Source organism: Megalops cyprinoides, chromosome 12, assembly GCF_013368585.1.
Source record: "Megalops cyprinoides isolate fMegCyp1 chromosome 12, fMegCyp1.pri, whole genome shotgun sequence".
NCBI lineage: Eukaryota > Metazoa > Chordata > Actinopteri > Elopiformes > Megalopidae > Megalops > Megalops cyprinoides.
In genome coordinates, this window is record NC_050594.1 from 7835100 (window position 1) to 7851668 (window position 16569).

General features: G+C 46.2%; 1 protein-coding gene across 1 annotated transcript; it reads left to right on the forward strand.

The window, feature by feature from the left end:
• The first annotated feature begins 5106 nt into the window (after nucleotides 1–5106).
• fanci (FA complementation group I) lies at nucleotides 5107–16566 on the forward strand. The gene is made up of 37 exons (XM_036542141.1): nucleotides 5107–5196; nucleotides 5603–5675; nucleotides 5758–5888; nucleotides 6001–6154; nucleotides 6385–6442; nucleotides 6533–6574; nucleotides 6679–6802; nucleotides 6955–7040; nucleotides 7315–7453; nucleotides 8179–8259; nucleotides 8709–8845; nucleotides 8934–9099; nucleotides 9223–9310; nucleotides 9553–9683; nucleotides 9827–9897; nucleotides 10018–10132; nucleotides 10454–10576; nucleotides 10660–10728; nucleotides 10963–11064; nucleotides 11782–11952; nucleotides 12149–12267; nucleotides 12366–12512; nucleotides 12643–12822; nucleotides 12912–13078; nucleotides 13337–13416; nucleotides 13502–13618; nucleotides 13965–14016; nucleotides 14217–14344; nucleotides 14432–14497; nucleotides 14666–14776; nucleotides 14875–15042; nucleotides 15149–15205; nucleotides 15289–15348; nucleotides 15526–15579; nucleotides 15796–15891; nucleotides 16094–16195; nucleotides 16413–16566. Exons 1-37 carry the CDS (start codon nucleotides 5107–5109, stop codon nucleotides 16473–16475), a joined length of 3918 nt encoding a protein of 1305 aa, XP_036398034.1. The 3' UTR covers nucleotides 16476–16566.
• The last annotated feature ends 3 nt before the right edge of the window (nucleotides 16567–16569 follow it).

A 16569-nucleotide genomic window follows, 5' to 3' on the forward strand; every position in this document is an offset into this window, starting at 1 on the left:
AGCTGAATAACTTTTTTGCAAAAAGATTTTTTGTGTTAAGTTTTTTTCATTTTTTAAAAATGCAAAATAAAAGCACTCCAGAGTGGACATAATACTGAATAATCATACCATTATCAATTGTTTATACAGCAGCAGGATGTTATGATTGTACATTGTGTATTGCACAGTAAAAATAAATCTTTGCTTATCTTGCCATTAACTGCAGCTTACTTTCTTTATTGTGCATTTATTTGCTTATTTGTCTGTTCAGTTCTGCTTGCCTGATTCTGATTATTTGTCTGATTCTCCTATACAGAGCGACATACAAGGCTCATTTGGTGTCCACATGTACCACAGTAATAACAGCATAAATACGCACAGAAGTGGAACTCGCAGTTGGTGCATCATATAGTCCAGTGCCTGGCGCTCGATCCGAATGATCTTGGGCTGCTTTAAATTCAGCATCGGTCCATTATATGCACACGCAAAGTGAGACTTTGATCGACGGTCGAATCTTCCTTCCACAATAAAACTTCAGTCAAAATGCAAACAGAATTCACTCAGTTCCCCCAAAATGTTATCTATTACATAGCATTCCCGTTTTATTTAAAATCAATTTCCCACAAAAGCGGCCTCAGATCTGAGCTGGGCTTTCTGCACGGGGGCCATTTACCATCTGGAAGCATTGCTCCAGTTTCAGTATTATTCCTGGGCATGCAACGGCAGATCCTTCTCCCACCTCTGTCTTTGCCAACGGGAAAAACCTTCTTGCTTGGTTGCACATGGAAATGATCTCCTGCTGGCCTCTCTCTCTTACCAGTAGTTCTGACATCAAATTCCCATTCAAACAATACCATGGTGGCATTACGTATTTGTGTCTGGGGAGTGAATATGGCATCGTTTTTGGGGGAGGAGTGGTCACATGCTTGCTCCAATTTTGAAAAAAAAAAAAATCACTCATTCCCTACTTTTCCTATTTCTATGATTACTTAGGTACAAAGTACCATTGTTCCAAGGCATGTAGACTCCAAGACTGTCCAAGGCTAAACTAAGAACCACTTTTCAAACTTGTTGTTATTGTGTTGTGTTGTATTTTTAACAGTTAGTCTAGTGATGAAGAGCAGTATGGGATAGTGGTAAGGAGCAGAGCTTGTAATTGTAAGGTTGCTGGTTCTATCCCTGCTGAGGCACTGCTGTTATACCCTTGGGCAAGATACTTAACCTACAGCTGCCTCAGTAAATATCTAGCTGTATAAATTGACAACATTGTAAGTTATGCTGGATGTCTACTAAATTACAGGAAAACAATGCCACTCAAAACTGCAGGGAATTACTTAGTACTGCATAGTGATCACAATAGTTATTGGTTGTTTCATTTTTTGGCTTTGTTAGTGCATTTTAACAGCTAATTACTCAGGTAGAGGTAGCTTCAGCCTCACAGTCTCAGCTGGCTGCTCCGTCGCTCGATAACCAGGCAGAACATTAACTAGGTGTTTCTGCAGCTGAAGCATCAGCCTTGTCTCTCTGTCTCATGGTACGAACATTTGGTCGTACAAAGACAAGGGACTGTGGGAGTCGATTGAGGAAGGCCGCTGGGTGAGGCACTGCTACATATTGTCAATCATCATTGAATTAACTGATCAGCAATTAATCAGCTAATTAACAATGCTAATTAGCATCCTCCCACCCATTCTGTGTGGATGTTTTACTTCAAGGTATGTGTTGGCATTGCGTTAGAATGGTACAGTACTTGTGTTGGGCATATGACAGTGGAGTACAAATGTACTCAAATCTTGTTACTCACTCTGGATTAGAGTGTCTCCTAACTAACAAAAACATCAATATAAAGGTAGACCTTCTGACAAGTGCAGACAGGCCATAACAGCCCAGACGAATGGACCCACAGCCAAAAGAACCATAAAATTGGTCAGGTTGTCTGGGTCTGTAATTTTATTTATTCACCCACCTTTTTAACAGGAAGGTTAACTGCTAATTTATAGCAATGTGGGGAATCAAAGTCAGAAGGGAATGAAAGAGATTGCATAGCTAGTGAAATATAAGGGGATTAATACTTGGCTAGATGCAGAGAACTAGTTTGAGATTTTGACTTAGACACCAGCGTACACACACATACCCTTTTGATAAGAGGCCTCAGATTTTTGAGCATCAGAACCCAAATCTAATCTGAAGGATGTTACCTTCTACAGCACAGTGTCCCCATCACTGCAATGGGGCCCTGGATTTACTCGATCCGGAGGAAGGAATGCCACATAACTGCCACCAATGGCCCACCAACACCACTAGTCAAGCTGAATGCTGTGGAGGAAGAGAAGGAGAAGAGACCTGATACACACCCAACCATTTTGTCTACCATAATGGGAGGCACAGATTGATATTTAACAGCCGTTTCAGATGCAGGCCCTGCCTTGGGTCTGTCTCTTTGTACGACAGCACTCTGTTGCCATCTAGGGACACATTAAGGTAATGTGAATCCACCGTTCCACCAAGTGTGCTGCACTTTTGTGGAAGGACATACAACAGGAAAACAGATCAGCTGTATATGATCGCCAAATTTTACAACTGCCTCTTTGATGTTTTGGGTTACAAGCAGCACAGTGTCTTACTCCATCTCAATGTGGAGGAACATCTATAGAGTCTTAACCAGTCAGTACAAGCCATTAATGTCTTTCTATATAGGACCAGGCCTAAATAATTAGGCCATTTCAGGGAGGAAGAAAGAAAGACCCCTTAGAGAAAGAATATTGTCAGAATTCCTTGTATTCTTGCCTCTAAATACTTAACTGTGGTGCCTCGTGCTCTGTCCTGATTTTCTTGCCTTTCTTGCCTGCTTCATTCAATGTTCATGTTAAATTAATGGTCGCTCTTTTTCTACCTGTATTGTTTGCCATATTTAGCAAAAAAATTGGACAACCATTTGTATATCTCCCTGTGTTTCTGTGGTTTCTTGGTGTGATTTTATGTACTGTAAAAAACTGTTATTTCTTTGAATACCTCTATAGTGACATTGTGCTATACAATATAATATTAGAAACGTATTGTGTTTCTATATGATACAACGAAATGCTGCTGTCTGATGCATGATAGGCTGTACATACAGTATGTGCCCACTGCCCATGTAGATTAAATAAATGTGATTGCAGAATGACATGAACTGAGAACACACATCACAATGAAGGTGTGATTGTATATTTATTTTAAGTCAATAATACTTTTCATAGGTAAGCACATATGTAACAGGCTGGTGTGATGGTGTCAAACTTTGTGGTCGTCTCACACCGTCTAACTGGGGAAGAGCGTTAGCAGATGCAGCCAGTTGCAATTCTACCTCTGCTCAACCTCTTAAAGGGTCCTGATCGATCTCAAGTACCGCAATTAATGCCTGCCTGCACACTCTCCAGACTCCCCGCAATTTAGATTTGACACACTGCGCTTGTCACACTGAAAGGAATTAATGATATACACCAGCAAAAAATGACCTCTCCTCGCCCACTTACCTTAATTACAACAATTTCGTTGCTAACGCTTGATACATCACACCCTGCGAGTTTTATCTATGTGAATTAGACTTTTTTTTTTAAGATTCGAGATATATTTGAGCCTTGACATCCCCTGAATGAAGTGAATTGCCATAAATAATACCAAAAGCAAGCTGTAGATGTCAGCCTTCTACAACTTCATGTTGCCTGGGTATCAGAGCAGAACTGTGGTGTGACGTTAAGGATCTGCTTAAAATCGGATTCCCAGTTGGGGCACTGCTATTGTACCTTTGATCAGAATACTTAACCTGAATTACTTCAGTAAATATGCAGCTATATAAATGGGTGATACATACGTTATGTGCGTGTCTTTGGGTAGAGGTGTTTGGTGGACAAATGATGTAACATTTCTACTAGAACACAATATGGTGCTGCGTTACCTCTACATTTTGCAACTGTACCACTGAATAAAATTATGGCACTTCAACAGTAAACTGTATTAATATAAAACTGCCGTTAGCTTTCAGCTGTAAGACTTTATGTAGGTGCTGCAGCTGAACTCTTTCGACTCTTCTCGAAATTATTCCGCTTTATCCTTGAAATATTATTACCTCTTTTGTCGAAATATTTCGAGTTTCCTTACGAAATACGTACCAAAAACGTCTGTCCCATTCGACGCTAGTGCTCCTCCGTAGCACCCCGTCCTGCCCCCGCCCCGCGCGTTCAGCGCCAAGTTTAGCCGGAATAGATCATTACGTTTGTGCCCCAGGGCCCCATGGTCCTATGATAAATAGCTAGCTGGTTAATCACTATCAAAATCAGGTATAATAATGGGCTGACGTTGTAACCTGTGTTAACTAGTTAGCTAGCTAAGGTTAATTTGTCAAGCATCGGAAGCGAACGTTACTAATGATCTGTGCTTCATTACAGGCTGCTTCCTAAGATTAATAACGTTACAGGTTTATTATGGTTAAACGCTTAAAGTTTGAAAGTAAGGTTTTACTTTAACCTCGCTCATTGGCTAGTTCTGCACTGAAAACTCCCTCAGGACGGTGCTCATTCTGCACTTTGCAAGAGGAAGAGGCGGGGCTGCCTGCTGCTGGCGGGAGAGTCGACGTTTATTTTGAATGAAGCTCGAGTCTAGCAGCTCATGGTTGCTACTTTGAAGATTGGGGCTTATTATTGTTGCTGAAGGTATGACTTACAATGATTCTTTAGATCGCGCTATGAACTAACAGGGCATATTTGCGATAGCACGAAATTATCGCTAGCAGCCTATTTTATAAGGAACAGTTTTCAGCAATAGTTTCATTAGCTAGCAGCCTGCTAGGGGGCTATCCAACAAGTCATTAGCTAACGTTACCTAGTTATGGCTTGGTGACACTTGCACAGCAGGTATCTGTAAATAGCTACATACTGAACAAGCACGTGAAGTTGTCATAATGAAACGTTTACCAATGTTTCACCTATAGAGAATGGTCAGCCAACGATCTAGCCTAACAGTACAGTTAACTAATCATTGTCTAGGATTGTTTAGCAAGTAAGATATCGAGATAGTTTCCCTTACTTGAGTTTAAGATCAGGGCTGACACGATCAATTTCCCCTCTTTGCCTAGCTATAGCGAACGTGATGGCCGATGTGGAAAGGCTTGTTTCTCTATGTGAAGGAGACGACCGGGTAGAGCTACAGAAGCTTGTGTCTGCCTTGACCGAGGACGAGGTGAGCTTCCGTAACTTGCACCTGGTACGGCTCCGATAATTGTATGGCTGAACACCAATAAATTCGTCTTTAATAACGGCATGCTGTCTTAGCAGCAGTTTTATGCCCGTCATTATGGCGCGTACAAAATGAGGGAGTCCGTATATCCTCATTGGGGCAGCAGTGTAGCATAGTGGTTAAGGAGCAGGACTCGTAACCGAAAGGTTTCCGGTTCGATGTCCGCTGGGACACTGCTGCTGTACCCTTGGGCAAGCTACCTAGCCCACAATCGCCTCAGTAAATATCCAGCTGTATAAATGAATACCATTATAAAGAACTGTAACCTATGTAAGTTGCTCTGGGGAAGAGCGTTAGCTAAATAATGTAATATTGCTTGTGTTTTAATTGCTTGTGCAATCTCTATTAGCTCATTGCACTGATCACTCACAGCGCGGAAAGGGGAAAGGACGCAGGAGCTGTGATCAAAGCCATTCTTAAAGGTATGTTTGTGAATGTTTACATGCTTGATCTCACTGAAAGGTACAACACAGTCTCTGACCTGTCTGTGCTTTGTCATGTCAGGATCCCCGCCTAGCACGCCGGAAGGCGTTGCTTGCAGAGTTCTGTTGTACAAACGCTGCATCCCGCTCTGTGAGTCTGGGGATCTGCGGCTGGATGTGGTGTCTGACATCCTTGGACTTCTTACGAGAGAGGTGAGAGCTGTTGCCTGGCTGAGCATAGAGTACAAGGATCTGTGCGAGCCCAGTATCTGTGATCTTTCAGTGCTCGGCATCTGTGAGCGGTCATTTGCTCCTTCTCTTGCAGATTTGCACACTTCCTGGCCCTGCACTGGCACAATTGGCCCATTTCTTTGTTGAAGCCATCAAAGTGGGCTCCATGGGCCATGGCAAATCTCTGGAGCTGTTTCCCACCATCCTCACAGCACTGTCTGCCACTGAGACGTTGGCCTATGGCAAGGGTACGAACAGGCTACCACTGTGCGCTTCCACACTTTTAAGGGTGTTGATGTGTTATAGCAGTACCCGTGGGTGTTGCTTCTGTAAATACTCAGCCTCATATATCTATATACTCAATGTAAACCATGAAAGCTGCCTTGCATAAAATGCTGCTGAGCATATTGTAAATTTCTGTCGGTATATAAATGGCTGATGCAGAGTATTGGTGGATTATTTGTGGCTCATTCCTCAGGGGAACTGCGTGGGGATGAGTACAGGAAACAGCTGATCAACAGCCTGTGCTCCAGCAGGTCAGTTTGTCTGTGGAGATATCTGTGTATCTGATGGAACATAGTACCCGGTTTTGCTTGGCTCTTAAAACACCTGTTCTGTGCTGGCAGGTGGGACCCTCACTGTGTGATCCAGCTCACTTCTATGTTCAGGTACGTTCCCATAAGTCTGTGCAAGCTGAGAGCGTACACCATGCAGACACCGACAGGCTTCTTATGTGACTCTTACCCCATGGATATATGCTTGTGTTGTGCAGGGATGTGCCTCTTTCCAAGGAGGAGCTGCAGTTTGTGGTGGAGAAGGTGCTGAGAATGTGCTCTGAACTGGACCTGCAGGAGATCCCTCCTCTGGCCTATCAGCTGCTGCTGCTGTCAGCCAAGGTGTGTGAGTAAATGTGCGTGTGCTTGTGTGTGTGTGTATGTATGTCTGTGAATACATGTCTGCCTCTACTCTCTTTTCTTTTTAGTGTGTGCTACATGCATGTAAAGGTCTTGTCTGTTATGTCTGTGTGTCGTGTGTCGTGTCTCTTCAGGGCTGTAAGAAAATCATCCTGGAAGGTCTTGTCAGTTTCTTCAATGAGCTGGACCAGCGTCAGACAGACAAAGAGAAGCACAGCGAGTGAGTTTCTAACTGGACCATCCCTGATTTACCGTAATTCTTTATCTCGTGTGACTAGCGTATAAATACAGGAGTGCCGTCTCTGTGTGATGGCTAGTCAGTGAGTTGTGTCTCTAATGATTGGTCGCTGGGTGGTTTCTTTGCTCCGATTGATCAGTGAGTGATGTTTCTGTGCGCTGGTTGGTCAGCGAGTGGCATCTGTGTGTGCTAGTTGGACAGTGAGGGGATGTTTCTCTTGCTGGTTGGTCAGTCAGTGGCATCTGTATGGTTGCAGTGGTGCAGACGTGGAGGTGGAGATGCAGTCTGTCCCTCAGGACCAGCTGCGGCACGTGGAAGGCACCACCATTCTGCATGTGGCATTTGCTGTGCAGCTGGACCACGAATTGGGCCGAGAACTGCTGAAAAGCCTCAAGGTCTGCCCTGTCTATTTATCTTCAGTTCAGTTAGTGTTATTGACATGATAACTATACACTTTTCTCATGAAAGTATACACTGAGATACATATACATTCATCAGCAACAAATAAAATGGGTGTTTATTGTGTTTTTGTGTCACCCACTGTCCCTCATTGTGCATAGGGGCAACATACTGTAGAGCACTTGTTAGGTATGAATATTTTTGGTTAATATAATAACAAACAACCCACCAGGTTGAGGAAAATAATTGTTTTCCTGGTGAGTGCTGGTCAAATCCTGTCAATTCAGTATTAATTTTTGGGCTGGATAAGTTACCGAATACAATCAATTAGAATGAACTTCTAAGCTGTTGATTTGCTGATCTATTCCAGTATTCCAGTTTTTGGTATCCTATGGAGATGTGTTCTATTTGATTCCCTGACATTTCAGTCTTTTTGAAATAGCAGAGTTTTGGCTTTAGTCATGCTGACTGCCTGGGCCCACAGCCTTGTTTAGTGGTTGACAGAAAGAACAGGTCATTTGCTCATATTAAATTTGAAATTTGGTTGGTTTGTAAGTACAGTACATTGAGCCCAGGAGTAGCACCGCCAATTAATTCTGTCTCCGCTGGGGCTTGTGGTCTGAGAGAGTTCGGTCCCTCTGATCGTGAGATTGTTGTTCAGTGTTTCGGCCCTTTTATTTGGATGTAATCTGTTGTTTCAGTGCATGTTGTGTGTTTGCAGGAATGCCAGGAAGGTGGCCTGTGTCCCTTTAGCATTGCCCTGCTCCTGTCAGTGGCCCGCATCCAGCGCTACAAGGAGCAGGTATGAATCTCACTTACATTTACATTTACATTTACATTTATTTATTTAGCAGACGCTTTTATCCAAAGCGACGTAGAAGAGTGCATGCAGTTAGTACTGTATAGCAACAGTACGGGGACAGGATGTGTACAGTTTCACAATGAGACGGTAGTTCTCAGCTGAGAGGAAAGTGATTGAGGACGCAGTACTAGCTAGTTTATACAACTACAGGGTATAGGGCAACTAACAAGATCCAACTTCAAAACAGTGAAATGAGTGCCAGAATAAAGGCGGTAACAAAAAAAAACAAAAAAACACAACACAATATCACAACACAACAAAACACACTTCTGTCTGTGCTTGCAGCCCAGTCTTTCCTGATTAGCCCAGTCTGTCCTCTCTCTCTGGGCTTGTAACTCATTATAATAGCCATGCTTGACAGCTCTGGTATAACGTGGTGTGTTGCACAGGCTTTTGAGCTGCTGAAGACAGCGGTCATGAGAAGTTTGAGGGACAAGCAGATGAGGTGCGGCTCCATGTTTGTGCAGGGTCTGCTCCCTCAGGGCAGAGGAGTCTCCCACATGATCTTGGACACAGTCAGGAACAGGTAAGAGCACCAGTTAGAAAGCTCTGCTTGCTCTGCTGGGAACTGAAGAGAAAACATGTGATTTGAACATGGCATCTTGCTGTTTCAGTGCGTTTGGCTGGGACCATGTGACACAGGGGCTGGTGCAGCTGGGATTCATCCTCATGGACTCATTTGGACCCAAGCCAGGAGCATCAGGGAAGGCAAGCGCAGCCAAGAGCCTTGTCAAGCAGGCGTGTCAGCTTGGGAGACGTGTCCTCCGGGACAGCTTCAAGGTAACGCAGGCATTTGGGATAATGGACATTTGCTTCTGGAGTGAAGTCCGACCTAATCGAGCTGAGTAGAGCAGAAAAGAACAGACCAAATGTATAAAGTCACATCAATCTGTGTTTCTGCAGTTGCACGAGCCAATTAGAGGCGAGATTCTGGAGCAAGTCCTGACCAGACTGGTTACAAAGACGTCCTCCCAAGTCTCACATTTTATAGGTACGGAGAAGCCACTCTCCTGCTGAACGTCATATGAAAATCCATTCCATTTCCTTCTCAGCATTAGGTACCTTCTTATTTTTTATCTTTCTCATCTCCTCAATGGGCGTCACAGAGGATTTGATGAAGAGGTGTGAGGAGGAGACGAGAGGACACCAATCTAAAGTAGTGGGACACAGAGAGTCTTTCCCTACAGGTTAGGTCATGTCCCTAATGTCTTGGTGCTGCATTGATATCCCCAGAGTTGTTTTCGGACATTGCTGTTTTGGCTCCCATGATCATCCTGCAGTCATCCTCAAAGGTGATTGAGACCTTTGATCACCTGCCTTACCTGCCCATCAGCACTGTGCAGGGGCTTCTACAAGTTATACAGGTAATTTCATCTGTACCCAACACCTCACTGTACCTCACAACTGTACTGAGCACTTGTACCGAACATGTCATCATACCTTACACCTAGACAGCACATCTTGGTATACCCCACACAGTTGATGTGAGATGTTCCTCTCTCCACAGCCCTTAATGAAAGTCAGTGTCTCCCTGAGAGATGCCTTGATCCTAGTGCTGAGAAAGGCTCTGTTCTTCAGGTACAGCTTTGCTTTTTCTCCCATGCTCCCTGCTTCCTCTTCTCTTCTGAAGCTGAAGTCTGAAGTCTACAGTAGATGGAGACGTGACTGTGATGTAACCACTTGTTCCTGCCTCTGCAGCCAGCTCAACGCCCGCAGGGTTGCAGTGGCTGGATTCCTGCTGCTGCTGAAGAACTTCAGGGTCCTAGGCAGCATCACCTGCAGTCAAGCAAGCCAGGGATTTTCATCGAGCCAGGTGACACAGCCATTCTTTCAGCCCTGCCCCCTCTATAAGAACCACCTCATAATTTGTTAACTTCTATGCTCCTCTATGCTTTTTATGCTCGACTCCTTTCTCAACAGCACCTCTTATGCTCCGAACTCTGTCAGCATCCCCCTGTGCTCCACCACCTCTCTATGCCCTCCCATTGCTCGGCACTGCTACTCTTTCAGACCATACAGCAGCACTGGGTCTCTAACATGCATGTACTCAGGGTGATGTTAATTCAAACTGTGTGCCTGTGTGTGTGTGTGTGTGTGTGTGTGTGTGTGTGTAATATGTGCCTGTGTGAGACAGCTTCAGGTGGATGTCCACGCACGGTATAACTCTGCTGCCAATGAGTCCTTCTGCCTGGAGATCCTGGGCAACCTCAGGCGCTCCCTGAGTCAGCAAGCAGAAGTGAGACACATGCTGTATGAGGTATGCCCCGTCTGTCTGTCCGTCACACTGTCTGTCACTGTCTGTCCTTCCTGTATCTGTGTGTTTACTTTTTTTTCTCTCAGGGTTTCCCCTACGTCCTGCGCCGCAACTCCCAGCTGGCCAGCTCTATCATGCAGATTCTTCTCACACAGGTGTGTGTGTGTGTGTGTGTGTGTGTCTGGATTGATAGCGGGGGTTGTAGCAATGAGCACCTTCTTTATGATACAAGTAGTAATTTAAAATTGGGAGGAAAAAGGGGAAATGGAGCCTTGTAGTTGGGGTTGTGTGTGAGACAGTATACATGGTAATTTGTCTGAGTGAAGGAAGGGTGGATCTTTGGATGTTTTCAGGTCCTTGTTATTAATCAGGTGTGTGTGTGTTGGCAGCTGAAGCGGTACTATAACATGGAGCAAGACCTGCTGCCTCCTGTGAAGCTGGAACAGTGTATCAGTGCTCAGGGAGAGACTGTCTTCCTGCAGGAACCTCTGGTACTGCCTAATAGCCCTGCTCCGCATTTGCACAGCTTGACATATTTACCCTTCAGTCCACATTAGATCGGCTTTATACGTTTATGCTACTTTACGGTCCTTCACATTTACACTACCGTACACTCTCCATCACCATATCTACACTGCTGCTCCACATCTACACCTGTGATAGTGTCAGCGCAGTTAGCTTGTAATACTGTGATGTGATGAACTCCAGTCAGTTGTCCGTGTGTAGGCATGTGCATGTGCATGTGCATGTTCTGTGCTCTGTGCACATGCGTGTGCATGTGCACGTATGAATTCCTAACAAAAGCAAGGCAGGTAAGGTGCAAAAGCAAACATTTAACTACCAGATTACAGGGAAATCCGTCTTTATCTTCAGTATAATCCTTTGCATTTCTGGGGTTATATAGGCTGAGATTGTGTACCTGTTGGAGCAGTGGATATGTTTCATATAAAATAAGTGCAGGATGAGGTTAACAGTGGTTCGCCTTTAAATACATTGGTGCAGCTTCAGCAGCCAGTAGAGGTTTCTCACAGACCCGAGTGGTGCTCGAGTGCTGCGTCAGGAGGATGAAGACCACTTTGCCACGACTTTGTAAGCTCACAGGCGCAGGAGAGGCCGTAAGGATGGCTCCGCAGGTTATTCAGCAGCACGGGCTGCTGCCCGCAGCTTGTTGGTTGGGGGAGGCTTAAAGCCCTGCTGCCATTCGACAGGCCCATCTGGTGAGCTGCGCAATGAGCTGCCTGCTGTGGTGCAAGGATCTCCAGCGGCCAGAGGAAGACGAGGAGAGGGAGGAGGAAGGCGGGTTCGAGGAAGAGCTGCAGACCATACTGGAGAGTGTCACCAGACGCATGATGAAGAGCAATCTGGAGGACTTTGAGCTGGTCAGCCGCTCTCCGTTTGTCTGTCTCCTTTGGGGTTCTGCGTTTCTCTTGCTCCTGTAGAGCTCTGCGTTTTTCTCACTCCAGTAGGGCTCTGTACTTCTGTCGCGCCTGTAGGGATCTGTGCTTCTCTCCGTAGGGTTGTGAATTCTTCCTGTTGAGTAGAACAAAATGAAAACATCCTTTCTTGTCTTCACAGGATAAATCGTCTGACTTCTCATCCTCCAGCATTGGGGTGAAGAACAGCATTTACGCTGAGCTGGTGATGGGCATTTATGAGGTTCTTATTGAGTACAACTACACCACAGCAAACTACAGGTATGCTGTGTGAAACCCTGACAGCCCATATTTCCATGACCTTTCCCTCTCTCTATGACATGCCTTCTCTATGACATGCTCTTCTGTCTCCCACACAGCAAGTCTCGTTTTGAGGACCTGCTGCAGCTCTTTGGCCATTTGCACAAGTTGTCTGAGATACTGAGGGAGAAGTCCAAGACGAGCAGGCCGGCCCGCAGCATGCTCTCCCTGGGCTGTGTGGCTGCTCTGCTGACCGCTCTCTTCAGGTGTGTGTTTGCATACTATAGGGGAGGGGGGTGAGGGTAACGGCAGGCTGTGGGCAGAGGGGGGTGAGGGTAACAGCAGGCTGTATACTGAGGGAGGTGAGGGTAACAGCAGTCTATGTTCTTGTTCTAGAGACTGCACACCAAGCCGGGAGGAGAGTCTGTCAGTCCTGCGCTCCAGCTTGGAGTTCCAGCGATATGCTGTGGGTGTGGCTGTGCAGAAGGTCCAACAGCTGGAGGAGACAGGGCAGACAGACAGCCTGGAGGGGCATAACACGGAGCGTACCTTCCGCCACCTCTGCGATATAACCAGGTCTAGGAGGTCATGATGCAACATGTCGGCTTTGGAGGTTGTCTGTAGGGGGCACTGTGTGGTCATGACATGTGTTGTCCCCCATGCAGTGCACTCATGTGGAGGTACACCAGGATCCCGTCAGCAGTGGAGGAGGCAGGCCGGCACAATCGGAGCAAGAGTGTGTCTTTGCTGTGCTTGGAGGGCCTGCATTGCGCTTTCAGCCTGGTGCTGCAGCGGCATCCCACTCGCGCCAAAAACTTCCTGAGTGCTATAGGTGAGTCCCACAGGCTCCATCCCAGTCAGAAGGGAGTGTCCCCATTGGTTACCTCCAAACCGCTCTGCAGCATGTACCCCAGTCAGTGAATGGGCAGTGGGTTATATTAATCTGGGGGCTATTAGAAAATATAGGCTACTTTCATGCGTTTTGTAAGCCTTAGAAGACATTGCTTCATTGTGATGTGGATTCTCTTGGCTCTTAAAGAATAGAAAGTTCCAAGTGTGCTTTGAGCTGGCTGTTGTTTGGTATCTGCAGAGGTCTCTGAGGAAGGGGAACGAGAACCAGAAGCTTCCAATGTGACAGAGAGCGCGGCGTTCTACATCCGCCAGTTCCAGGTAGCCTACTGCTTTCTGCAGCTGAAGGTAATCGCAAGGGTCCCAGAGTCTGTTGCTGTGACTTGTGATTGCGTTTCCTTCTCAGAGGGCCTTGGTGTCTCTGCTCAGTGGGGTGGAAGATAACTTCAACAGCAGGGAGGCCCAGCTTCTGCTCAGCATCTTAGGAGTGCTGGCAGGCCAGCTGGACCCCTCATCTCCACAGGTATGGCATAGTGCCTAAGGCTTGCAGCAAGGTGTGCACAGCCAAGCTTGACTCACTAAAAACTGGAACCTGAACTAGTGCATGTTGCCAAAATATCACAATATCATATTTAACTTCCCTTCTGGTTATCTTTAGCAACACGTTAGTGTAGGTGAACTTGTCTTCTGGATACTGTGGACTCAGAACTTAAAAATACATTCACTAATGCCTGACTTTAACATGATAGTAACCTGTGTAAATCACCAATCTACGCCCGGTGTTAATCACTTTTAATTTCATACAGTACACCTCACACCATGTTTTCCCAAAGAGTTGTGCTTATGTTCTGATTCCTTCTCATTGGCAGTTTGTTCAGATGATCACATGGACTGTTAAAATCACCAAGGAGACTGCACTGAGTAAGTTAAGAGTATGCTTTGTTGTCTTTATGTGCTGCCTTTAAAGAGAGGAGTAAGGAGGAGGCTACTGATGATGCCCCTGGGCTTGTCAGTACAACTGCTGAGGGTGAATGCACCCAGACTGGAGGACATTCAGAGCTAGCAGGTGAGGTCAGTTAGTAAACAGGTTTGACTGAGAGGTGTTTGGTTCCTCCCTCCAGAGGACATGGCATTCTGCAAGGCGCTGCTGTCTCTACTGTTTGAGCTGCACATGCTGTACAAGAGCCCAGTGACTGTGCTGTGGGAGCTGTGCCAGGATATCCACGGAGAACTGGGGGACATCGACCAGGTAGAGCCCCACCCCCACCCCCCACCTCCTCAAGATACAGCCTCGTTACAGCTCCACCTCACCACTGCTATCTCTGTCCCCATACAGGAAGTGGAGGTGGAGAAACAGTCTCACTTTAACATCATCAACATCAAGACTGCTCTGCCCACTGCAGTGAGTGCCACAGTTACCAGGGAAGCTGTAAAAGATGCAGAGATCCCTAAAAATGGTTATTATTGGTGGGATCAGTAGCAACCATTGCTCCCTGAGGGATCAGTAGTAACTGTGTTTCGCATGCAGAAACAAGTAGTTAATGCTTTACTTCACCCCTCATCTCTCTAGCTGCTGGTTCTGACCCAGGTGGGCAGGATCCTGGATGAAGTTGACTGGGTGATTGCCAAGAGGAGGTGCCAGCAGAGTAGCAAGGAAGCTAGCTCAGGTACTTGCTGTCCAGTCTGACACGTAGGGCGGAGTGACTGTGTGTGTGTGTGTGTGTGTGTGTGCGTGTTGATGTGCATTTATGTGTGTGCATGCTAGCAAGGGGTACACAGGGAGGACAGCAGGATCCAGTGGAGAAGGCCATGACGCTACAGATGGGGACTCTGCTGACAGCGCTCAATGAGCTGGTCCAAACTGCGCTGCCTCCTGGACCCTGCACAGACTCGCTGCTGAGAGTCCTGAGCCGTACCTACACCGTCCTCACCACTCTGGCCAAATACGTGAGTCCCATACACCATCCTCACCGTCCTCGCCGCCTCAATAGAAGGGGATAGAGGAGTCAGTGTCGCTTTAAAGAGTCTGAGTTTCACCTGTGTGTCCCTACAGTACATCCAGCAGTGTTCCAGCCAGCCCTCTACACTTCCTGCTCGAATGGAGAAGCTGGTGAGTTTGCTGGTGGATGTGGATTTTCTGCACATGCACATCCTGTCCTGATCACATCCTGACAGTCCAACTTGTTTGTCCAGGTGAAACTGTCTGGGTCTCACCTGACACCACAGTGCTACTCCTTCATCACCTATTTGCAGGTAAGAGCTGAAAGGAGGACCACCTCCTTTCTCCTAGCGCTGACATGGGCGAGGTATAGTAATGATTTTAATTGTCCTTTCGTCATTTCGTATGTTTGTCACATTTGCCTGAAGTGCTCGCTGTTACAAACACAGTGCCATGTCCCTGTGCCTGACTGAGTTTTTTTTGTCTGGTAGAATGGGGACCCAAGTGCTGGCGCTCAGAAGAAAGAGGACATGGCTGCAGCCTCAGTATGGCACTTTTACCCAATAAAGTTTATATGGTATTAATGACTCTATCAGTATATGCAGATACGGTGTATGACTTTGGCACAAAAAAGATGGACTTCTGAAAGTTTTTTTTTTCCTGGTTTTAGATGTCAGCCTGTCCTAAGCATGCGTTTGCATATGCATGCATGTGTGTGTGGAAGTGGAACTTACTGACTCAAAGCACACTTTCCTCAACAGGCCAGAGTTCTGCGTGAGGCCAAAACTATTCCCACCCTGATCTTCAATATTGAGCAGTATGAAAGATTTCTTATCCTGCTGTCCAAGAAATCAAAGGTACGCCCAAATCTTGAATAACCCAAAATGAAGTCTAACCCCAGATGTGGAGAGATTTATTATGCTGTAAAAGGCATGTACCAATTAGATTTGATGTACTATTCTCTGTCTCATGTGTAACTGACTGCGATTACTGCGGGGGGCTTCCATTTTTACTAGTTTAAATGAGATGGGACGAGTACTGAAGTGCTGCCCTCTGCAGGTAAATCTGATGCAGTACATGAAGCTGAGCATTTCCCGAGACTTCCGCATCAACGCTGCCACCGTGGAGGCCGCTCTGCAAGAACAGCAGGAGAGCCAGCAGGTCCGGGGTCATTCACAGCTGTGATAACAATTCTTAAAGCAAAATCCGCAATATACCCATTAATGAAAATGTTCACTAATACAGTGAACTTCTATTCATTTTTTTAATAATTTAAACATCTGATACATATACATGCTGTGAAACTGACAGCAAGCAGTCCTCTGCCACTCAGCTGGGGGATAAGTGAGCTGTGCTCACTGCAGGGTGTCTGTGTCAGACTGCAGAATCTCAAGAGGTGAATGAGACCCAGGCACCACAGAGGAAGAGACGGAAGCCGTGAGCGTGGTCCATTCCTACCCAGGCATCGCAGAGGAAGAGACGGGAGCCGTGAGCGTGGTCCATTCCTGCCCAGGCCCTCTCACTGGATCCCCTGT

Bases quoted from the DNA above. Each gene is read 5' to 3' on its own strand.
- fanci (XM_036542141.1), top strand. From the start codon at position 5,107: ATGGCCGATGTGGAAAGGCTTGTTTCTCTATGTGAAGGAGACGACCGG. The intron at 10,729-10,962 runs GTGTGTGTGTGT...GTGTGTTGGCAG, and splicing joins TGCAGATTCTTCTCACACAG to CTGAAGCGGTACTATAACAT. The intron at 15,043-15,148 runs GTGAGTCCCATA...GTGTCCCTACAG, and splicing joins TCACCACTCTGGCCAAATAC to TACATCCAGCAGTGTTCCAG.